This window comes from Chelonoidis abingdonii, chromosome 21 (genome assembly GCF_003597395.2).
Source record: "Chelonoidis abingdonii isolate Lonesome George chromosome 21, CheloAbing_2.0, whole genome shotgun sequence".
In the NCBI taxonomy this organism is placed as follows: domain Eukaryota; kingdom Metazoa; phylum Chordata; order Testudines; family Testudinidae; genus Chelonoidis; species Chelonoidis abingdonii.
The window spans coordinates 7,984,125-8,007,572 of record NC_133789.1 but is presented as its reverse complement, the minus strand read 5'-3'; the positions used below and the strand labels follow the sequence as shown (position 1 = coordinate 8,007,572).

The 23,448-nt window shown below is 51.9% G+C and overlaps 2 protein-coding genes across 2 annotated transcripts in view; both read right to left on the bottom strand.

The window, feature by feature from the left end:
• Positions 1-8,964: 8,964 nt before the first annotated feature.
• ASB16 (ankyrin repeat and SOCS box containing 16) lies at positions 8,965-19,424 on the bottom strand. Its single transcript, XM_032791534.2, has 5 exons — positions 16,758-19,424; positions 15,672-15,939; positions 12,952-13,444; positions 11,731-11,844; positions 8,965-10,855 (listed from the first exon to the last, which is right to left on the bottom strand). The coding sequence occupies exons 1-5, from the start codon at positions 17,068-17,070 to the stop codon at positions 10,670-10,672; spliced, it is 1,374 nt and encodes a 457-aa protein (XP_032647425.1). The 5' UTR covers positions 17,071-19,424; the 3' UTR covers positions 8,965-10,669.
• Positions 19,425-19,516: 92 nt separating this feature from the next.
• HROB (homologous recombination factor with OB-fold) overlaps positions 19,517-23,448 on the bottom strand; it is an 11,426-nt gene continuing 7,494 nt past the window's right edge. Inside the window, exons 5-9 of the mRNA XM_032791533.2 lie at positions 22,674-22,782; positions 21,766-21,851; positions 20,970-21,128; positions 20,422-20,620; positions 19,517-19,971 (exon numbers count right to left, since the gene is read on the bottom strand). Coding sequence (XP_032647424.1) covers positions 19,898-19,971; positions 20,422-20,620; positions 20,970-21,128; positions 21,766-21,851; positions 22,674-22,782 — 627 coding nt within the window. The 3' untranslated portion in view covers positions 19,517-19,897. The remainder of the gene's footprint in view (positions 19,972-20,421; positions 20,621-20,969; positions 21,129-21,765; positions 21,852-22,673; positions 22,783-23,448) is intronic.

The window sequence follows — 23,448 nt, the reverse complement described above, 5'->3', positions numbered from 1 at the left end:
GGCGGGGCAGAGGGGGCGGGGCCTAGGTGTAGGGGGCGGGGCCTCGTGGGGCGGGGCCTGGACCAGGGGGAGGAGCTTCTGCTATTACGGGCTATATAAGGGGAGGGATTGTAATTGTCAAAGTGCTGAGTAGAGCTTGGGATCTGGCGGGGTCCTGGGGGTCTGCAGGACCTGCTGCCACAATAGCAGGCGCCAGATAAAGATCAAGACACAGAATGTGGGAGTAGACGTTGTGGGGTGGGAGCAGGATTACAGAACGTGTCCCCTGCAGGGCTCTGCAGCTGAGCCAGGCGGTGAAGAGCCATGTTAATCCCTTGAAAATAGCTGAATGTTTTAGGAAGAGCCTTGGGAAATCTACCGAGAGCTAGAAGGTTACAGGGCGTTGCCGTGCTGGTGTCGTGTATTGCTAAAGAACAGCCTGAAAAAGGCCTTAACGCTAAAATTCTAGGACAATAAAAGCAGCCTGCCAGCCACCCAAATGTAGGATGCAAACAAGTAGGGGAATATATGGGGTCCCCTTGGAAATGACTGGAAAGAGAGCAGGTAGAGGTGGGGAGCAAGGGCATGTCATTATGTGAATAAGCAAATCTCCACAGCTGTGCAAATTACATTTAGAAGAAGAGCTTTATCTGCCCGGGTTACGCTCGGATAGGAGATGTTTTGGATGAAACCATATGTCCTGTTCCCCTTTGAGCTGTTCTAAGTGCTGAAAGTCTGGAAATGTGGCAAATGTGAGTAAAATAAAGTGTAAAGTAAATATGAAGGGGAGCATTCATACGTAGAAGGAACAGAACTAAAATGTAGCAACCGTGTGGATAAGCACAGTACAGCTTATGGAGGAGGTATGGTAGCTAAACATATGAATGTTCAGATACAAAACAAGGATTATCAACACGATGTCTTATGCAGAAGCTGCTAAAAGATATGCAAGACAACATCATGAGAAAGAGGAGAAAACCATAAGGGGAAAGCAGCAGAGAGTCCTGTGGCACCTTATAGACTAACAGACGTTTTGGAGCATGAGCTTTCATGGGTGAATACCCACTTCATCAAATGCATGTAAGGGGAAAGGTACATTGCTATGACATAGTGACCTGTTTGCACTGTGCAAACTGTAAGGAGAATGGGGGAAAAATAAAGATTATAATAAAAGTAGCAGAAAAGTATTTGCATGCTAGGAATTTGGCAATAGAGTGCATTCATGCCATTTTGAGAGAGGACAATATTGTGGCTTAACTAAATGGTGTTAAAAGTGTTTTTGATGGAATGCATAAAGCTTAATAGCACATGGTCAGGCACTCAAAGACTGTTTTTTTAAAACTGAAAGGCAAACCTGATATCTGTGTACAGGAAACATGTCTCTTAAGGTCATAGTATATAGCAGAGTCAGATATGAGAGAGCGAGGTGAAGGGGGGGAATTCATTTATAAGGGAAAATTTGAGTTATATTGAAATGCATGTAAAGAAACTGACTTTTGAGTATACTGCTACTGAGACACCAGTGCAGAATATAAATACCTCTTTAAGGATGTATAATATTTACAACCCCTGTAAAGACTTGGAGAGCTCAGAATTAAGAGCCAACGAGTTCATATCTTGAATGTGGTGATCTGAATACCCATAACTAAGGCTATGAAGCTGTGAAAGGGGTCACTGATTCCGTGATTTTACGAGACCTCTGTGACTTCTTGAAAATTCCAGTAATTCAGCCCCAGGCAGCGGGGCTCGGGCTTCAATAAATCTATGATTTATCGTTTGTTGCCTGTGTCCTCTCTGTGACTTTTTAATAAAAATACCCATGCTAAAATTGTAGCCTTAGCCATAATGACTTATGGGGCAGTGGAAAGTCGGCTAGCAATGGCAAGCATTTGGAACCGTCCATTGATGAGCACAATCTGATAATAACAATGGAGCACCGGCTAAGTTTAGCTCAGTTGCTGGTTCCTTTTCCCGTTTGGATCTGGGAATTGCAACTAGCAATATAGCTAATAAATATAGGTGGGAAATTTACAAGGAAGAGGGAAGGGAAAGAGATCATTTCCCTAAGCTGCTTATGTATGAATGAGGGGGGTATTGAAGACACTGGAGAAACTCCTGCTTGGAACTTAAAAGGGCTGATGAGCGTTTCTGGAGTAAATGTGAGGAGTGCTTGAGCAACAAGTGTGTAAGAAATGAGAATAATTCTGTGATAATGTAATTAAAGTAATTATGGCAGCACCCAAAGTAGATTTTGTGAGTTACTGAATTGCCTTAAAACCAGAACCCCGGTTCTGTGGTGGCATGAAAAATGTGAGATTGGAAGAAAGAAAGAAGGTGTATAAGCTGCAACCACAACGACCAGTGAGACTTCGAGGGCATCTAAAAGAAGTAAGGCAGTGCCACAAAGGGTTAGGAAGAGGCCTAACAAAGAAAGTTGGAAAAAGTATTCTAGGAAAATAGATACCCAGGTGGAGTCAGAGGTTTACCAGCAAATTAAGAGAGTGAATGGAACCTGGAGGAATAACAATTTTAGCCCTGATCTTACTGAAGAAGATAAAGTGATAAATTTGAACAAAGGAAGAGCAGAAATCCTAGCAAGTAATGATGAGAATCAAAGTACAGATTATTTTTTGTGGGGGGGAGGGAAGGAAATTTATCAAAGAAAACTGTAAGATCCTTAAATAGCTGGGAAAATGCCAGTGTGCTGAATGAAAACTTCAGTATGCAGGAACTGAAACACAGCTATAGATAAAAGGTTAAACACTGCACCAGGGATAGTATTTGAGCATTATATGACATATCCTGAGCTGAGGGGATTGCAAGAATTTTATTAAAGTTATGTAAATCTATAGGGGAAAGGAGTAAGAGCAGTAGAATGGAAGTGTGCGGTGATACTTCCAATTGAGAAGTCAAGCAAGCTACTTCTGAGAACAGCTGTCTAGGCCAATTGCCCTCATGTTTTGTATGGGGAAAATTATGGAGAGAAGATAAATAAATTTTGTTGGGGGGGGGGCAACCTGTGGCTCTGGAGCCACGTGCAGCTCTTCAGAAGTTAATATGCGGCTCCTTGTATAGGCACCGACTCCAGGGCTGGAGCTACAGGCGACAACTTTCCAATGTGCCCAGGAGTGCTCACTGCTCAACCCCTGGCTCTGCCACAGGCCCTGCCCCCACTTCACCCCTTCCCGACTGCTCCCCTGAGCCTGCTGTGCCCTCGCTTCTCCCCCCTAGAGCCTCTTGCATGCCCGGGAGGGAGGAGGAGGCATTGATCAGCAGAGCTGCCGGTGGGCGGGAGGTGCTGGGAGTGGGTGGGGGAGCTGACTGGGGTGCTGCTGAGGTATTACTGTGGCTCTTTGGCAATGTACATTGGTAAATTCTGTCTCCTTCTCAGGCTTAGGTTGGCCACTCCTGAATAAGAGGCTAGTTGCATACTGGGGTGAAAAAAAGATCCTAAATAGTGCAAAGCAGTTTTAGGAGGGAGAGAGGTGCAACTGATCATATTGTAAGATTAGAAACAGAAATACAAAAAAGTCTGAGGATCAGAGTATATGGTAACTGGGGGGGTTGGATGTTGAAAAAGCACGATACGCTATGGAGGGAGGGTTTGTTATATAAGTTGTCCATGATAAGGATAGAAGGAAGAATGGTCTGGTGGTGGATAAGAGATTTTTCTGAGTAAGAGGGCCATACCGGACAGAACAGAGAGAACTTTAGCAGGTATCTATAGTGTTGCCAATGGGGAGTATTGTCAGCCCCACCCTGTTTAACATTATGATAAATGATCCGCCAAATGGCATAAGGGCCTGAGTAGGTGTTACCTTATTGTGGATGATGCACTAAATGGGTTAAACACAGGAGAATTCAAGTGGTTGGAGAGAGATTCAATGGAGCACTCAAGGAGGTCTCAGAATGGGAAGAGGCTTGTGGATTTAAATTTTCACTAGCTAAAACAAATGGAACGATCATCATTAGAAGAAAGATCAATTACACTCATCTTTGATATCTTATGGAGAACAGATGCATGCAGTTGTTTTAAGATTCTGGCTATATAGTTTGGCCTTTCCAAGTCAGCTTATTATCACATAGACAGTATTACAAACAAATGCAAAGGTAGGATTAGTCAACTTGTAAGTATTGCTGGGATTAATTGGGGAGCAGATGAGACAGCGCTGCTGATGCTTTGTAGAGCATTAGGAAGAGCAGTCATAAATGATGGGTATCGAGTCTTGAGTTCTGTGTCCTGATTGGAGCTTAAAAAGTTAGAATCGATGGAAAGAATTGTGGACCAAGAAGACAAGAGGAAGAAATGTCTGAAGTTTGCCCCAAATAGAGGATAATGTGCTGCTCCAAAGTTCTAAAAGGATCAGTGAAGTGCTCGTGTTTAGACTGGTAACTGGTTGCTTCGGTTTGAATAATATTTGGTATTTATTGACTAGACACAAAGATGGGTTAGGAAACACTTCAGGTTAAAAGAAACATCTGATCCCCTGATATAGGTATGCAGGGAGTGGTTCCAGGAAAGAGAGGGTCTTCGTGAAGAATTTAGACCAGAGTGGCCAGAGGTTGAGCAGTGAGCACCCCCCCGGCACACTGGAAAGTTGGTGCCTATAGCTCCAGTCCTGGAGTCGGTGCCTATACAAGGAGCCACAGGTTGGCCACCCCGATTTAGATGCTTTATGGTGAGACTACACTATGAGGGCTTTAGTGAGAGGATTTGGAAAGTGGGGTAACTTTAACAAAATGAGCAAACTCAGTAGTTGAGTCTGCTTTGCTGTAAAGATGGGTCCCTGAACTCCTGTCCTGGCCCCTTTGGATCCATCCCTGGCCCCAGGGGTCAGAGCATAGGTGGGGCTGGGAGCACAGCCTGGCCCCAGGGACTTGTTCCTTCCTCGTTATAGGGGTTTAACTCTCACCCCAGGGACATTTCACATGTGGGGAAACTGAGGCACAGAGCAAGGCGGCAACCTGCTCAAGGCCATCCGGCAAGGGAATGGCAGAACTGGGGATACGACCCAGGGGGGCCAGATTCAGACCCTGCTCTACCTAGTAGACCACAGTGTAAGGGAAAGTAACCCCTTGCTGGGTAGAGCATAGCTTTTGTTTAACAGTAAACACCAGCGCTATGTAACCATTGGAGGGAGGGAATTAAGAAGAGGCCCTGGTCCTCGGGGTGCAGGAGCGGGAGGTAAGGAGTCAGACTACACTTACTAAACTGCTATTATTAATCATGTTTACAGCTCAGACAGACCTAGGGGTGGGGGCAGAAAACGCAGAGGGAACAATGGGGTGGTGACAAGTGCTATGTAAATTCCATTATTATTGGTTTGGAAGTTGGGTTTCGTTGGGGGGTGCTCAGCTCAATGGAAGGAAGAGGGGCCATGGTAAGTGACTCCAGGAGGCGGGGTGGGGGGCTGCAGCAAACAGCCAATCACAGGGCAGAGAAAAGTCCAATCAAAACTAGAAAGTTCTCTGATGGATCCTGCCCCTTCCAGCTGCTTCCTTGGTGCACTGTTTCCCCAAGGGCAAGACAGGACAGTTAAGTTTCCATGTCAAGAGTAATTACTCTGTTGCTCTGGGGAAAACATTTTTGCTAGAGAAGAAGGGTGGGTTTGCGGTTAAGGCACAGGAATGGGATGGGGGAGATGAGGTTTCAGTTCCCAGCTCGGCTACAGATGCTCTGTGGGACCTCGGGTAAGTCACAGAATCGCTGTGGGGCGTCAGTTCCCACCCGTACAGCGGGTGACCTTGGGGGGGCGGGTCCTGCCTCAGAGGGGCGTTGTGAGATATGGACAGTGAAGATTGTAGAGAGGATGGTAACAATCTGAGTAGAGAGCCAACATGCCTTGCTGCTGCTGTTCAGTGCCCACAGGGGAGGAGAGGTGTGAAGCGCTGGGAGGGGAAGGATAAGCTTAGGGTATTCCCCACACATGCTTAAAGGCTCAGTTTTGTATGGCAGTAGCACCTACAAGCCCTAGTGGTGGACCAGGATCCCGTTCTGTGAGGTGCAGTACAAACCCCGAACAAGAAGATAGTCCCTGGCTATTCTGCAGCTGATGCACAGCCGCTGAGCCCTCTCCATGCCGTTGCTGTGTAAAGCTGGCCTGGTGGAAGCAGGGGCTGCCGAGGAGCCTGTCCCTGCAGCGGTAAGTAGGTCACTGCGCTAAATAATTAAGGCTGCAGCTGTTAGGCTGAGGCAGGCCTGAAGATGCTGACGTGATGAAAACCAGAGCTGCTGGATCTCCAGCCTGAGGAGATGTCAGTAAATAGACTGCTCAGCTCAGTCAGGTGGCTGCGCTGTCTAGTACGGGGGAGGATCGCGAAGTTGTTGACAGCTGCCAGCACCGAAATGCAGCCACCCCTGGGGGAAGATAACCAGCTCACAGCAATCTGCGAAAGCAGGGGAATGAGGAGGGTGATATTAAGAATGAAAAGGGCCCTGGGATCTGTAGAGAGGGCAGCCCAGGGGATGTCTCCACCTACAGACCCCCTGCAGTAAAGGACGTGGAACTCGGTTTACCTATCCCCAGAAGAAGGATGGGGGGAGTGAACCCTGTTGAGCTAGAAGCCTGTGTCACACCTCTGCTTGTTCTGCTGCTGTAAGTTCCAGGGGGCTGGAGGGAGGCTGGAAGACTAACCTCAGGGCTGGTACTGTCTTCCAGGCAAAGCTGGTGGGAAGATGTGGAACGAGCAGCAAGTCAGAGTGGTGAATTCCATTCAAAGGGAGGGACCTGGCCGGCTGTGTGTCAGCTTTAAACATTCGTTAAGACACAAGTTGGTAAGTAAAGCTTCTTCATTCCATCTCTTTAAAGACAGCACAAGCCTTTCTGAATGGCAGTGGCTAAAGCTAAGCACAGGGGTTTGCTGAACACGGGGCAAGGAGAACTGGAAATATACGGTGGGCGGTTGTGGGGGACAGGACAGGCTGGAGGGGCAGAGGTGTCTTGCTGTGGCATTTCCAGGGTGGTTTTCTTAAGCTTTTATTTGTCATTAAAACCAAATTGCTAGCCCTGCTGGTGACCAAGATAACCCTCTGAGTCTGCAGGTAGCTGGACACAATTCATTCCCCATTCAGCTCAGCAGGTGTGAACTCTGAGGCCTTAGGATGGTAGTTTACTTATTATCTGAACTTTTTCACTTCTGCTGGGCAAAGCCCACAAAAAAGGAAGCGTGGTTGTATTAGGAAGCTCTGTGCACTCTTGCTGTCACATCTCTAGTTGGCAGAGGTTGGAAACGTAGCACTACTCGCTTTCCAATCCAAAATCTGGTTTAAACATCAGACTCCAAGAGAGTTTGCACTAAGATGAGAGAGACTATTTGCGATAAAGTGGATTTCTAACTAGAGATCTCCCAGTCATTAACAGATCCACCATATGGCATGTCATGGCACTAACTAGGCCAGTAATAGGACTCTCATGCTTATTCTGTAAAAGCATAGCTATCGACCACTGGAGCTAAAGGAGAATCTCCCTTAGCTGCTAGCACTAGAGGGGCTGTTACAGTTGAGCAAGTCTGATTTCATCCAATAACAGGCTTTTATAGAAACACTTCCTACACTACAATGTTTTAAAGGGAACCAGACATCACTGGTTTGAACTGAAAATCCAGACCCTCGGAATTCAGTGTTGTTTCTGTGACATGCCAGCAATCATACCAGCTCAGAACAAGTGTCTGAAGTTCATTATCCTGCTTATGGCACCAGTGTCTAGTGCTTAGAGGGGGAAAAAAATTAACCCTCCTCCTGTGCTGAACCCAGCCATTCTCTAGTAGGAGTGATGGCTTCTGAGCCCCTCCAGCAAGCTGGTATCCTCATGTATATCACCTCTGCACCCCGAAGAGCAGATCCTGACTCCCCCAAATCCAAGAGTGTGTGGACTAGAGGATTGGGCTGTGGTATTCCAAGCTATAGGGCTCAGTGCTAGAGTCTGGTGTGGGAGCTGGGGGTTGGGTTGGGTGCAAGCCCCTCTCTCACTTATTATTAGTTATAATAGAGAGGGCAGATAGCCCAGTAGTCAAGGTGCTGTCCTAGGAACCCTAAGTTCTATTTCTTGCTGGCCTCCAGGCTCCCTGTGCCTCAGTTTCCCCTCTGTAGAACAGGGATACAAGCATAGCTGTGCCTCCCAAGGGCACAGGGAGGTGCTTGGTTACCTTGGAAATGGCCTAGCAATACTATAGATAAAATCACTGCTCCTTCTCCAACTGCTTGGCTGTGAATTCACCATGCCCGGTGCACTGCCCATCTCCTGTACTTCACCCCACTGCAGGAAACTGGCCATCAGCTGTGCAGCACCCTTGCCAAAGAGGACTTTTCCAGCCTGGTGTCCCCCCGTAATGGGCCCTGACCTTGTTCACCGCCATCTCCAGTCCACAGGGCAGGGATTCCAAGGCAGAAAGGAAAATGAGTGTCTGAAATTTCACTGCTACTGGAGTGGGGTTTTAGGCCGGTTTGGTTTTTAAGGATAATACAGTGTGTGGGTGGTGGTTAAGGATGAAACATTCACATCCTCTTAAAAATGAAAACAGAGGGGTTAGAGCAGAGGAATCCTGGGTTCTATTCCCTATTGTCCCACCAAATTTGCTTGGCTAAGTCACTAATGTTGCCCCAGCTTTAAAATGGGATCCTGCTTTCCCACATTTGTGAAGGGCTTGGAGATGGGTAAGAGGAGTATTCGTAACAGTGCTTTCGCTTGGGGACCCGTAAATCTCTCCAGCGGCCGCCCTCTGACTTGCTTCGGTGCAAGGTGAAACATTTCCAGCTTATGCAGCCTCTCCTTGAAAGTCAATCCTGACTCCGCAGCTAATTGTTTCGACTACCCACTGCTAGTGCTTTTCCTTCTCTAAGGTGCAACAGTTGATGACACCAGCATCAAAGCAGCAGAGGAAAGTGATTATGCTAACACGCAAGGAACTGCTAGGGATACACTCATTAGCATGAGAGCGCACGCATCCAGGCTAACCCCCAGCAGTGCAGGAAAAAATGTAACAAGCTTGTTTTGAAATATATTTGCTGTAGCTTTTTATTTTACCTAGGGAAACTAACAACACAGGCTGCCTCTAAAGTGCAAAAGAAGAACAGAATATTTTACTGCAAACAGCAGGCAGTTTTTGAGCTCATGAGATTAAAATACATAATCAGGATTCAAGTAGAGAGACTGGACCTATCCAGATAATGAGAACATCCAGAATTACATTAGAAGGTTGTTTTTAAAATCCCTTGGAAGGGCTACAATGTGGTCTAGTGGCTAGAGAAGTGGACTGGCAAGCGGGGAGCTATTCTCAGCTCTACCACTGGCCTGCTGGGTGACCTAGGGCAAGTCACTTCCACTGCCCCGTGCCTCGGTTTCCCCAGCTGTAAAGGGGGTAATGAAGCACACCTGCCATTGTAACCGCTTTGAGATTTACAGATGAAGAGAGCTAGCTATTTTTTTAAATGCTCCTGCTTCAAGGTATAAGCTAACAGAGGGGTCAGGAGAAAACATCTCCTATAGGGAGGTTATTCCAGTATTGGGCACTGGGGGTATCCTTGACCCCTCCTCCAGAATGAGCTGGACCTGGCCATTCCTGGACACAGAACAAGATGGGCTTCTGGGCTGGCACTTTGTCCGACTCTGTCCATTTAGATAGGGGGACCAGATGTCCCATTTTTATAGGGATAGTCTTTTTTTTGGGACTTTTTCTTATATAGGCACCTATTCCCCCTCCCCATTTTTTCACAGGTGCTATCTTTACACCACACTCCTTGCTGAATTTACGAGCACTCCAGTTTGGAAGTGCTACACACCACGGGGATCAGGCCTCAGCCAGAGGCTTTGCCAGACCTGGTGGCAGATTCGATCGGCGTTCATGTTTTGCGCTTTTCAGCTACTGGCATGTTTGTAGCCAGGGCATTGTTTTGGGTCCACGGAGGGCACCGGCATCCCTAAGACTTGAGTTTATGACCCCAGTTCTTGGTACTTAGAAAGAAGAGTTTAAAAACAAAAAAACCCACAGGGACATCAGTCAGACCCGGGATCATCCCGCCTCGTGTCCTGTGTCCAACACGGGGCGGTATCAGCTGCTTCAGAGGAAGGAGCAGAAAACCCAGCAGAAGGTTGCTGTGGAATAACCTGCCCCAGGGACAAGGAAGAAATGTTCCCTGTTCCCATCAGAGTGAGACGTTCTTCCTAACCCCATTAGTCAGCATTTGGCTAGTGGCTTGAGGCAGAAAGCGTTTAAATATAGAGACTCTTGTATTTTAGAAGGTTTTACTATTCTAACTCGACATTTCCTTGTTCTCTAGCTAAATGTCCAGTCCTTCCTTTGAGTCCTGCTCAGCTCTTGGCTTCAGTGATGTCTTGTGGCAATGAGTAAGGAGGTACTGGCTGGGGAAGAATATTTTGCTGTGTCACTTAAGTATCCTGCTTTTGAATTTCATTGACCATCCTTTGTCCTTGTATTATATGCAGTAGAGGGAGGTGGAAACTGGTGCTGGCACAAGCAGAGCCCTGTTATCAAAGTATGTTCAGAAAGGGCTAGATTCTGCCAACTGTACTTCCACTGAGCAGCAACTTACTCGATTAGTAGCCCACAGGGCTACTATTTGACATGTTCAACTGACAGAGTATTACAGGCCCTGGTGCGTTCGGAATCTCAGTCACCCATCAGCAATTCCAAGCCATTCCCCAAATAACACGCCTGAAGGATGCATCTTCTTTCACCGGATGTAACCCTCAAGAGGGAGCAGCAGATAAGCCCGCAGAGCCGGGGGCAGGTTGAGTTCAGGGATGGCGGAATGGCACCGCGCTCCCAGGTGCTTTCGCACAGCGCAGCGCGCCAGGTGCTGCAGCTGACGGGGCTGGTTCGTCATCTGGAGAGCAGAGTCATAAAACTTCTTGTGCTCCTGCCAAGACAGAAGGAGGATTAAACGAGGCTCCGTCTATCACAGGGCTCAGCAGTGAGTACAAGGGCAAGGAGAGGCAGGTCTCCTACCCAGAACCCCTCACTTTATTATTAAGTCCACCATCATGCACTCAGTAAAGGCTGGAAATGAGACATTTCTAGTCAGAGGGAGGTTCTGGAGCAGCCTCCAAGGTGGGGTGGGGGGACAACTGAACTCACTTTAAGATGGAACTGGACAAAACTTATGAATGGGATGATATGATGGGTGGCCTACGACAGCAGGGGCCTGGACTCTGAGCCCAGCGGCCCTTCCACGCTTATATCCCAGTCCTCTCTAGAACCTTGAGGACCAAGAGCTCTATGGGCTTTAACTCCACATCTCCTGTTCTTTGGAGCCTCTTCCCAACCAATGATCTCACCTGTATTGAGCTGTGTTTGGGAGCCACTGATCTAGTCCCTTGGCCAATGCGGGATTGCAGCCGAGAGGGGATTTCTTTATCCGGACCAGTTTTAAAAAAGTCCCAAGCTATGGAGATGGTCCCACAGCCACAGATCCCACTGTCTGGTCCCCACAGGCAAGTTGCCCAAAGACCCAAATTCTCAAGGTTAAGCACGTGCCACTAGGATGGCTAATGTGTCACCTACTGCCCCAAGGAGACTGAGCATCTGGCTGCATATTAGACAGCAGTATAAAACCCTCTGTCCCTAGCAGGTACCTCCAGGGCAGCCGCTTGCCCTGCTGCAGCTCCTGATGCACCTGATCTGGGGGCCAAGTCACCATTCAGCCTCCAGATCCAAGCATGCTGCCCCTCTCTCCTGCTCTGTATCAGCTTCCCTGCTCTGCCTGGTGCCAAGCGGGCTGCGAGCTGGACTTACCTGCCACATCTCCAGAGGCACCACTTCCACCCAGGAATCACAGGATGGGATCCGGTCGTAGGAGTTCAGCACGACTTCCAGGGCACGGGGGGCCAAGGAGCAGAACTTCAGCATCTGAGAGCCAGGAAGGAGAGAGCAGAGGACACGGGTGAACTGGCCAGGAGGGAGGAGAGAAATACAAGGAGGGCGAGAGTGCCAGCGAAGCTAGAGGGAGCCAGAGACGATAGCGCAGTGATGTGGGCCCCTCAGCAGGGAGTCCCAGCGCTCTAGGGCTGTGACAGGGTCACATCCTAGCAAGGGAGGACTCAACTCTCCCTCTTTGCATGCAAACGCAAGGCTTACCACGTGCACATGTTTCAGAAGGGACTTAAACTCCCATTGCACTGAGTGAAGTTCACCCTACACTGCTGTACTGCATGGCTGCATTTATACTGTGCTGCCATATCAGTCTGTAGTTTGCAAAGGGGTTTGGTATCCTACAGGAAGGCTGTAGGTGCTCTGGGAATTGCCGGTGGCCCGTCTGCTCCAGTATCCTGCCTCTGATGGCTGGTTCCAGATATTTCAGAGGAAGATGCAAGAAGGGCATGAATAGTAATGCTATAGAGGTAGTTTCTTCCTGACCCCAGCAATTAGTGGCTGGTTTGTGCCCTGAAGCATGAGCATGAACTTGTCTCCCTGGCACAAAGGGAGCCTCATACAGCATCAGGGAGGTAGAGGTAAAAAAAAACAAACATACATGTGTTAGCCCTCATCATCAGAGGAACCAAGGGTAGCAGGTGGGGAGGAGAGGTGGAATTAAGGGAGATGCATTTCACCCCCTCCTCCCCCGGCTTTTATTCTTCTCTTGATGTCACCCTCAGCCAACTAGACAATGTGACTTGTTTCTACCCAAGGTGTTCAATGCACCTCACAAACATTATCTGAGCCTCCCAATTCTGAGGAGTGAGAAATGGGGAAACTGAGGCACAGAGCCTCCTACCTGACTTGCCAAGGTCACACAGGTAGTCTGTGGCAAAGCAGGGGTCAGAACCCAGGAGTCCCAACTCCCAGACCTTCCACTCCTTCAATCACGAGGCCCCACTCCCTCCTCCGAGCGCTGGGGAACAGAACCCAGGAGCCTTGCTCTAACCATTAGACTCCACTGCCACCTTCCCTCAGGAGTCCTGATTTCCAGGCAGTGATTTAGCCCATTTCCCTCCCTCCCCATGCTCACTCCCTCACCTTGGGGTTGATGGCCGCCGCCCCGTGGTCCAGTAAGGTGGCGATGATGCTCTCAGGCTCCCCGTCTAGGTACTCCTCCACCGCCTGCAGGGCGCAGTCCATGGGTGTGTAGCCGGCGCAGTTGCTGATGTTCACAGCAGCCCCGTGACGGAGCAGCAGTGCCACCAGGCGGGGGTGGCAGTTGCCGCAGGCGTTGTGGAGCGGGGTGTGGTTCTTCCTGCCGGCCGTCCTGGCTTCGGCTCCGCACTCCAGCAGTCGCTTGGCCACCCTGTAGTAGCGCTCGGCGTCGGTGGGCTTGTCGGCGCTCGCGCAGGCGGCATTGAGGGCTGTCTCCCCTTCCCGGTTCCGGTGGGCGAGGGCGGCTCCGTAGCACAGGTAGAGCTGCAGGTGGGCCTCCAGGCCGTGCTCTGCGGCCACATGCAGTGGGGTCATTCGCCTGTCCCTGGTGCTCAGGTTCACCAGGGCCCCATGCTCCAGCAGCAGCTCGGCGCACCTGCAAAACACACAGCCAGGCTCACTCTTCCCCAGCCACCACCTCTGCTGCTCTGGGGTGCTTCAGTCTCTGCACCGAGCCCTGGGGGGGGGGACTGCTGGGGGGTCCCTCTCTCCCTCTCCCCAGAACTGCAGCTGCAGAGTTTATTCTCTTCCCGAGCTGGGTTCAGGTCCCGCTGCCAGGGCATGGTGTGAACCGGTGCCACTCCCAGGATGACTTGGGGCTTTGATCTGTCTGGGGGCAGCGAGCTGCCTGGAGTCAAACTCCATGGGAGGGTTGGGCTCCACTGGGCTGTCTATGGGGTGGCTCCTGGCTTCAGCACTAAGTCCTTGTCCCTTGCAGAGGGTGACTGGCAGGCAGCACTGCTGCAGGGCAAGCTCAGACTGCTCCCTGCCCACCAACCCCAGCAGGGAGCATGGGGTACCCCACACTCAGGCTGGAGCCCCCGGGGCTGTTCCATGCAGACTGGGGCCCGGCCCAGACTAGCATTGCCTCCATCCACCAGGCCCTAGCTTCTGCCACAAACAGCCCAGTTCTGGACACACTCTTCGCTTCCCCATGACTCCCGTGCAACTAGCAAGGCACAGGGATATGGGGCATGCCTGGGCCTGGTGATGACAGGCTTGGCAGCGGGGCTCCCCGCTCTGCTTGGATTGATCTTGCTGGCTGGGAGCACGAGCCTTCCTCACGACCACCCACTTGCCCATCAGGCAGGGGCCGGAGCGTCTTGTGCCGCCGGCTGCTCCCAGGGACAGTGTCGGAGGACTCTGGAGATCCAACATCCTCGGGGCAGGGCGGGGAGCAGCAGGCAGATTCCCTGGGGCTGCACACACAACATGGGCAGCTCTCTGCCATTCACACCACATGCCTTCATCCTGCGCCAGGGAGTTCTCCTAGGGGACTGTGACAGGGTCCGCTTACCCCGCACTAGCCCAGACAGGGTTAAGCCCCAGGTATTGACAGTGGAAGTCCCACTCCCCTGGCAAGACTGGGCATGCTCCAAGTGCTCTGGCAGTATAAAGGGAGGGAGCCCAGCTCATTCTGGGTGGGAGGCTGCAGGAGAAGGACCTGCCTAGGAAGTGCCTGCTGAGGGCCAGCCACAGGCTCTGGCTATGCCGGGAATCGAAGCCATTCATGGTCTGCCTGCATCCTGGTGACTGGAGGAAACCCTGGAGATGACCGGCCCTGCGGAACACAGAGGACCCAGCGCCTCATGGGAGACCCCAGTGCAGACTCTGGTAGGAAGCAACCTGGGGAGGGTGACTGAGTGGTACCTCCGGAAGTGCAGCATGTTTTGGTAGGACCCTCCTTGCCGAGTCAGTGGCAAGCTGCTACGCCACTGTTAGGGCCCTGGGTTGGGTGGGCCCAAGCCCCCCTACTGGGCAGCCACACCTCAATGCTATAGACTCAGGTTGCTAGGCCACGCTGCCCTGCACCAAAGGGTGGTGCTATAGACTGGTCCCTAGGCCACGCTGTCCTGACCCTAGGGGTGTGGACCTTCACAGGGGCATTCGGTCTCTGTGGCCCATACAGCCCTCAGTGTGTCTGCTGGCCAATGGGCCAGCTGGGATCTGAGGGTGAGTTGGGCTGGCATGCGCTGCTTGGCTGAGCAGCTGCTTTTTCCTGGAGGCTGCAGCTCACACTCTGCAAGTTCCGCTTTCATTTAAAAAGAAAAACAAGGCCAAGATTTTCACAAGTCACTAGCGACTATGCGGGGGGATTTCCAACTGACACACCTGGCACAGTGCTGATTTTCAGAGGGTATGGTCTGGAAGCCAGGCCCCTGCAAGGGCAGCTCAGAGACCACCCAAAAACTAGAGGTGGCCACTTCATGGGGTCACATCATCATGACTTTTGGCCCCACACCTCTAGCCCTGACCATTGGGAATAGAATCATCAAAATAGGAACCAAGGCAGTGTCTGCAGACAGCCTGAAACAATAGCTCAAGGAGGTGTGACCCATCTTGTTAACTCTGAAGACTAGTGACAACTAGTGAAATTAGACCACTTACCTCTTTTGTTACTGATCCAAGGTGGAGCCTTGTGTTGGTTTCTCCAGCGTGGGTGGATCTCTGCCTGTGAGCAGAGCTTGGAGGAGTGTCATTTTCCCCCTCCCAAAGTCCAGCTAGTTTGCGAGTCATTGACCTGCCTGCACTAAAGATCTGTGGGTTAAAGTAGAAATTCCCCTTCAAGACATACCGCACCTGGCCCCCACCCCTAAACTTACCGCAAGGTCTCAGGGGAGGTGCAGAGATGCAGTGGGGCCAGCCCCTCCTCTGACAGCACATTGGCGTTGGCACCATAGTTCAGGAGCAGCTGGGTGCACTCCGCACGCTGGTGGATGCAGCTGTCATGGAGGGCGGCCTTCCCACCCACCACGGCGTCAACCTCTGCCCCCTGCAGAATCAGGTGCTTCACGCAGTCCCGATAGCCTCGGGCCGCCGCGATCCGCAAGGGGGACGTGTGCTTCTTCTGAGGGCTCAGGACCCACAGACCTGTGGACGGGAAGGAGGGCAGGGGAATCTCAAAAAGCCCTGTGCTGCTGTTCCACTCAGTCCTTAATCGAGTCTGCCAACCTCGACTCTGACCATAATCCACCCTCCTGCCTCCAGGACTTCCTGGAATTCATCTGTGTGACCCTGCCCCAGCAGAGGGCTGGGTGCACACGTGATCTCAGGGTCACAGCGAGGCAGAGGGAAGACGGCACAGAGAACTGGAGCAACTTGCTCAAGAGCCGAAGGCAATGAGGTTTAGGGGCCAGGGTGTCAGGGAACCAGAGCTCTGTTTCTGGCACGGACACTGCCCTGCCAGGGCATCTTTGCCAACTCTCTGCTGCTGTGTTTTTTCCCCTCCCACCACTTATGTGCCTTGGCTATTTAGCCTGCAGATTCTCCAGGACAAGGAGCGACTGACTATACGTATGTACAGCACCTAGCGCACAGACCCACATTGCAGCTGGCGTGTCTAGCTGCTACCCTAATACAAATAAATGAACAACAGCAACTAAGTGGCAGAGCTGGGACTGGAACCCAGGATTTCCGCTGCCCATCCCCTGCTCTCCAGGAGAAGTCACGTGTTCTGGAATGAGCAAGGAACTCAGGAAACTCCGGGGGCTTTCGCTGAATTCTGCTTGGCTCCTTTCTGCCGCACTTTGAGCAAAGCCCCAAGAACTGACACATCCCTGGGAGCACAAGGTCTCTGGCTCTGTTGGGGGGATGGATCATTTAACTAGGGCAGCAGAGGAGAGGAAGGCAGCACTCAGCCCTGGGTTTGTTCCAGCCACATGCCCGGATCAGAAACCCCACCTACGTACCCAGCTCTGCCGACCATATCAGCTCCTCGCTGACCGTCTCCACGATCACGTTTGCAACAGCCTCATCTTTGAAGATGTTCTTGATGGTCTGCAGGTCTCCTGTGTACAGGACGTTGTGGACAGCAGGGTCTCGGCAGTACCGGGGACGCCGGGCTGGCTTGGGGAGCAGGGAGCTGCTGGTGGCCAGTGGGAACCTCCTCATCAGGCATTGCCTCGAGAGAGCCCTCCGACGATCCTCCCACTCCAGCCGCTCTCTCTGCAGGCGCAGCGCACGCAGGGTGGAGGAAGTGAATGCGAAGGTCTCCCTAGACATTCTCTTGGCTCAGCGGGATGGGGCTTAGCCAGGGAACCCTCCTTGCCTCTGAGACAGGCAGCAGATTAGTGCCCCCTGCCACCTCCCTCAGGCTTGTAAATATGGGCATGACCAGAAAACCCCTCCCCTTGTTGATTCAGAAGAGCAAGCCAGGCCATGCTATAAATAGAGGGGATGCTTACCAGGGCAGTCAGCAGCAGAAGTTTTGTGCAGGGTCATGTTCTATCCAGGGCTGGTGGCGTTTGGAGGCATTAACCTTTGTTGGGTGGCAGGAGTTTAAGCAGAACAAACCTACAACAGCCCTGGGAGAATTTCCCCAGCCCCTGAGTGGAGAGCAGGGTTGTCCCTGCATACGCCCCACTGAGCAGGGGGGGCTGAGTCCACAAGGAGGGGGGAAGCACTGCAGACAGCTCACCCCTCCTCCGGGCTTACCGGCATAGTGCTGGGCAGGGAATGCCGCCTCTCTTTCCTCACGTGGCTACGCTGCGGTCCTCTGGTGCCCACTGCCAGGTCTCCACATGGCCTTGCATTTAAACAGTTACCGTGTCTGAGTCAGGGCCCGATTCTCAGAGGTGCTGACAAAGAACAGTCATAGGTGGCTGACACTTCTCAGGACCAGCTCTCTGGTGCTAGGAACTGCTCCTTCTCCTAGCTGCACTGTGCTACCAGCCACCCCCAGGCCAAATTCAGAATAAAAGACAATGCAGAACACACCCCTTGGGCTGGAGAACTTGTACCCTCGATTGCAGACACCTGCAAAGGGAAAGCAGGTCACTTCTCTACAGGCCCAGAGGGGGAACCAGGGACATTGTGAAGTGTTTCCTTAAGCCCTTTCAATTCCAGTCCCCAAGTGAAGCGTGAGCGAGGGTGAGAGGAAAGGAAACCTCCTAAACCGCACCTATCTTCAGATGAGAGAGTTAAATCACAAGCCACATTTTAACTGGAATCATTGAGGACAGATGGTCTCAACAATTCACTAGCCATTTTTAACTAGACAGAGCGGGGAACAAAACAAAACAGGTAACTTGCTTGAGGCAACATTAGCCCACCGGTCACTTCCTCCCCCCCAGCCACACATGGGAGTCTCCCTATTACCTTTTGGGGTGCTGGCACTTGATCATGCCAGCCCTGGGCTGCTTTTAACAGGGGCCTGAAGCATCCCTGTAGTTTAAGTTGGGTAAAAACAAACACCAGCTGAGGATCAGGCTGTATGTCAGCAAGGTGCCAGGGGAGTCATGGGGATTACATTTATTTGCACCAGTTGAGGATCTGGCCCAGGGTTTTACAGAGCTGAAGAGACACAGAAAGGTTCAGGATTTTTAAGATCATTTCCTCTGTAGTTATTTCCTATCCCACAAGTAATTTTCTCCCATCATATGTGTACCCCAGCCCCTGCAGCATCCTGCTAGTGGAGGAGAACAGGGCAGTGAAACGGACTAGACCCAAACAACGATGCCAACTCAGCTGCCTCCACAATTCAAGCTGAGCAAAGAAAGAGTTAAGGCTGGATTTTTTATTTGAAACCACACAATCCTCTTGGTTTTGAGGAGGGATGGTGCCCCTGCATCACCTTGATATGGGCTTTGATTTGATATTTTTTACAATCCGATGGGATCCCCTTAAGGCCAGGGCCTGCGTAGATTTCACAGAAGAACAGAGCTGTCAGATCAGCAGGGTGTGAAGAAGTGAGGTGAACAGAGGGTAAAAGCTTGGCCCTGGCACTCAGGACATGGGGGAAGTAACGCCGTGACCATCTCAAACACAGCACAGGGATTCTCGCTGTCCTGGCTGCCATCCCAATGCCCCGTGGAGAACAACGTCGACACAGCTGGATTTGATACAAGCCTTTGTCTGTGGGGAGCAGTGGGCTCAACCCTGAAAGGTACCGAGCTCCTTTGATTCTCGGTGAATTTGCTGGGAGCTGCAGTGGCCCAATGGCGGGGAGGATCCGATTTCAATATCGAGAACTCCGTTGTGCTCAGCTGCCGCTCCAGTCCTGTTACGGGCTGATCCCGCAGTCCTTGCACGCGTCTCTCCCCAGTGAGGGCAATGGGCACATGGCAGGAGTATGGCCTGGGATTCCTTCACTCCCAAATGCAACCCAGCCAGCTCCGTGTTAATGCTTTGAAGGAGACATGCTCCAGTTAACAGACACCTCCAATGTTCCCCACACAGCACCATGTGGAAGAGGGATAGCTCAGTGTTTGAGCACTGGCCTGCTAAACCCAGGGTTGTGAGTACAATCCCTGAGGGGGGCCATTAGGGATCTGGGGCAAAAGTCTGCCTAGGGATTGGTCCCACTTTGAGCAGGGGGTTGGACTAGATGACCTCCTGAGGTCCCTTCCAACCCTGATGTTCTATGTTCTCCTGGCTAGGAGCCAGGCTTGCTTTGCATAAAATCAAAGGGGAGGAAAAGAGGGCAGCTGAAGAAAGAGTGTCACACGTGAAAGGTACCAAACACCCATTTAATGCAGGAATCAGATACAAGCAGGGAAGGCTGTGTCACTCACGGGTTGTGACCAAGCAAAGACTGCCAGGGTGCTGCTGGAAGGGCTCAGAATCATTTCACGTCAGGGCTGCCAGCGTCGCCCCTGTTCCGTACGGGAGTCCCAGACTATCAGTCAGCACGGTCCTGTCATCACAGCTCCCAGACACACAACAAACTTACTATTCATAAATGTATACAGGATACTTAAGGCACACAAGTCACCTTGCTGTTCAGAGTCCTTGCTCTGCCAGGATTCAGCCCGGGTGCTGCCCCGGCTGAGTGACCATCCGGCTCCGTTCTGGCTGGGGGGTCTTCGCCTCGTTGTCACTCCAGAGGGGATCACCGGCTGCTCTCCATGGCAGAAGCAGAAAAGAAGTCCTCCGGCAGCTGTCCTAGGAGCCCATCCAGGTCATCTGCACAGACAGGAGAAGAACAGGGGCTCAAGTCCATTTCTTCCCCCACTTCTTAAAGTTTCCCCATTTCATCCCCAGGGGCATCCAGACACTGTCACCGGGGGATTAACCCGTTCACCTCAGGAGTTACACCACCAAGTGGATGAGCCCACTTCTATGAAAGGATTAAACACACTTGGGAAAGGGAAAAATAAGAGAGGATGTTAAGGGAAAGAGCCATCACCTCTTCAGTTTTCTTCCGGGATTTCCTATGGATGGCAGCCACGACCCTCATGCAATGACACCAGTGGAAGGCGTCTGGACTAATTGGTGGGTGGGCCAGATTCTCGAGTGCCTGGCACCCGCCACTGGAACCATGTTTTCAGGAGAGCTCAGCTTCCACCATGTGCCCAACAAGTGGAGCTCTTTGGGGAATCTGGCCCATAACATCTGCAGCAGAATCTGCCTTACCCATGTCACAGGCTTCAGCCCCCAGGGGTTCCTCGTGGAAAGGTCTGTTGGACACCGATGTGCTGTCTCCATGGCAGGATGGTTCCATACGCCAGCTGCTGTTTCCATCCCTCCTGAAGCTCCATGTGCTCCTGGGGTTGGGGGCACCCCCGGAGAGATTTTCTGGTGAGTTCTGCTGGAATTCAGCCGGGCTTTGGACCTACAAAAAGTCAGACCCAAGTGAGATGCTCTGGGCTTTCCCTTTTTTGTTTGCGCTCAGCACCAGACCCTTATTTCCTGATGTCTCCCATGGCAGTACATACTCCCCTATGGAACCTCCTTAGTCCCCCAAGTTCCTTCAAAACGCCCCCCTGCAAGAACTGGACATCGGTTCCTCCTGAGTCCATCAGAGCCCCTCCTTCAGCCCCCTAGCCATGCTCAGCTTCTTAGCACAGCACTCCCAAGTGCCTCCAGACCTGGTCAGGTCAGCCTTTGGAAATACCTCACAGAGCACAGGAGACGCCCCCACCTGCCACCAGCACAGGTCTCTGCTCTGCACTGCACCGTACCTCTAAGGACACTGGCACCGTCCTGTCTCCCATCTCCCCATGCTCCTGTGATGGCTGCAGGGGGCTCCCGGTGCTGGACTCCAGCACGTAAATCTTCACCAGGTTGTTGGGAGTCACGTTGAGGTAGTGATTGCGGTGGGATGGGGAGAACACCCCCACCTGTAACGAGAGGGAAAGGCTACTCGCCTGGACCCAGAGTTCTCTGGCCTCTGCCTATTCCCAGCAGCGCTCCCCGCAAGAAGGAACGGGGAGATGCCATTGGAAGAAGAATCAGCACCTCTGTAGTGTTTCGCAGACGTCCCTCTTCACCAACTTCTGTGACAGATGATTGGCAGTGCTGGAGACCGATGGCCCAGACCCAAAGCTGGGCAGTGTGGGATAGATTAATACTTCCCCACCCTCTTGGGGCAGCCGGGTGAGTTCAGTCTCTGTGGCCCATTCAGTCACAGGCCTTTGAGGACAGCCAGCCCCCACCCCCGGGGGGGAGGGGGGGGGGAGCAATCTGTACCAACAGGTCACTGCCTACAGAAGGATTTTAATTGAGGATGGAAGGTCTCCCTCCTTATCCCATTCATCTCAGAGAATGGAGCAGTAAGAGACACCTGGAGCTGGATGCAAATCAATGACCTAGTGGCAGATGAATCTGTGTGCCCCTTATTAAATCCATCCCCCACCAGAACTGGAGCCCTAAAAGCATCCCTGTTGCCATAGGGAATCTACCTCCAGGAACAAAATCTACCCACCTAAGAGTCTTTCAGTACGTAACCCTGGCCCTCATCTCCTTTGCCTCAGGTACCTGCTTTAAGAGAAGCACTGAACCGGCCTTCAGGTCGCTCTGTCTCTCCTCCAGCAGCAGGCGGTGCACTGTCCCCTGCATCTCTCCTGCAGACAGGACAGAGAGAACCCATCAGCAACATGGGGCAGGTTCAGCCAGACCCACGCGGCTGCCAGTGCTCTGTGCCATTACACATGGGGAAAATCCACCTGCGAGGACACAGCCAAGAGGGAGTGCTGACCAGCCACCGGGAGGAATCAGGACAAGGGGGCAAGCTGGAGTGTTACTTCAACACACCTCATCTTGCTATTTCCATCCCAGCTTCCTGGCTCTGACAAAGGAGGAGCCCACTGGAGGACACTCCGCCAGGATCAATCCTGCACTGGCCCCTGGGAGATGGGCCCTAGCTGTTCACCATGTCCAATGAGCGAATCCTCCTCCACGCAGCATGGAGAGGCCTGTGAGAGTTCACAGCTAACAGGAGGCCAGAGTCAGACAGTAGAGGGGTCACTGTCACGGCGGGGAGCGGCAAGTCTCATGCTTGAGGGGCAGCAGCTGATTGCTGCAGGAGTTGGAAAGGAAGTAAACTCACCTACATACAGAACTACACAATCCTATCTGTGGGTGTTCTGCATCACACAGGCCACTGCTAGAGGCAGGCTACAGAGCCGCCGGGCCATTGATCGGGTCTGATCAGGTGAACAGGATGTACCTCATTTGTGTGGTTCAGAAGAGCAGAGGGACCCTGAGTACCATGGGGAAAGCCAGCAGGCAGGCAGGCACTACATATATTTTCAGATGAGAAACTAGATCTTTGTATGAGGAGGACAGCCAGCTATTAGCTGTTGGTTATAGTTCCTTTGCTGGTCAACAGCCCTGCTCACCTCCCCCAGTGACCCTCAGCCCAAAGGGGTAACCTCTGTCCTTACCAGTAGGATCCTTGAACACGGCACCAGCGTCAACGTTGGTGCGTGTCAGTGACTTGATCATCACCGCCATGCTGGGGACCTTGTTCTTCGGGAGCTGCTTCAGAGCTGCCTGCACAGAGGACAGAGACAACCATTGCCTATGGTAACTCACCCAAGCAGAGGAAGGGTCACCTCATGCTGAAAGTCCTGAACTGGGAATTCAGGAGATCAGGGTCCCATTCCAGCCTCTGCCACAGACCCCCTACGTGGTCTTGGGCAAGTCGCTTCCCTTCTCTGTACCCAAATCCCACTGCCATACCACAGGAAGCGCTTCATGGCAGGGGCTCTCTCACCATTTGCATTGTTAGCACCAGCACAATGGAACCCCAGTCCCCGCTGGCGCCTGCAGGTGCCATTACACCAATTACTACAATAAATCTTCGAGGACACAGGGAATTCGGGGCGCCAGGTACGATGCTGCACTCTCATGTTACATGTTCTGCCAAAGAGGTGGGCTAGGATCACGGCATCCACCCTGGGGCCCTCCAGGGCAACTGTGCTAAGAACATCGCTGGTATTTGATCATGCAGCCCAGGTTCCAAGAACCCCCCCACCCCCCGGTGAGCTTAAAACAGAAGTGTCTGAACCACACTCACTGCTAAAGGGAGGACACCACACCACAGCTCTGAGGCCAGGGCCAGTGCAAGGATGTTTTGTGCTCTAGGCAAAACTTCCACCTTGCGCCCTCCCCCCTCCCGAGGCGCCCCCCTTGTGGCAGCTCCCCACCCTCCCCTGA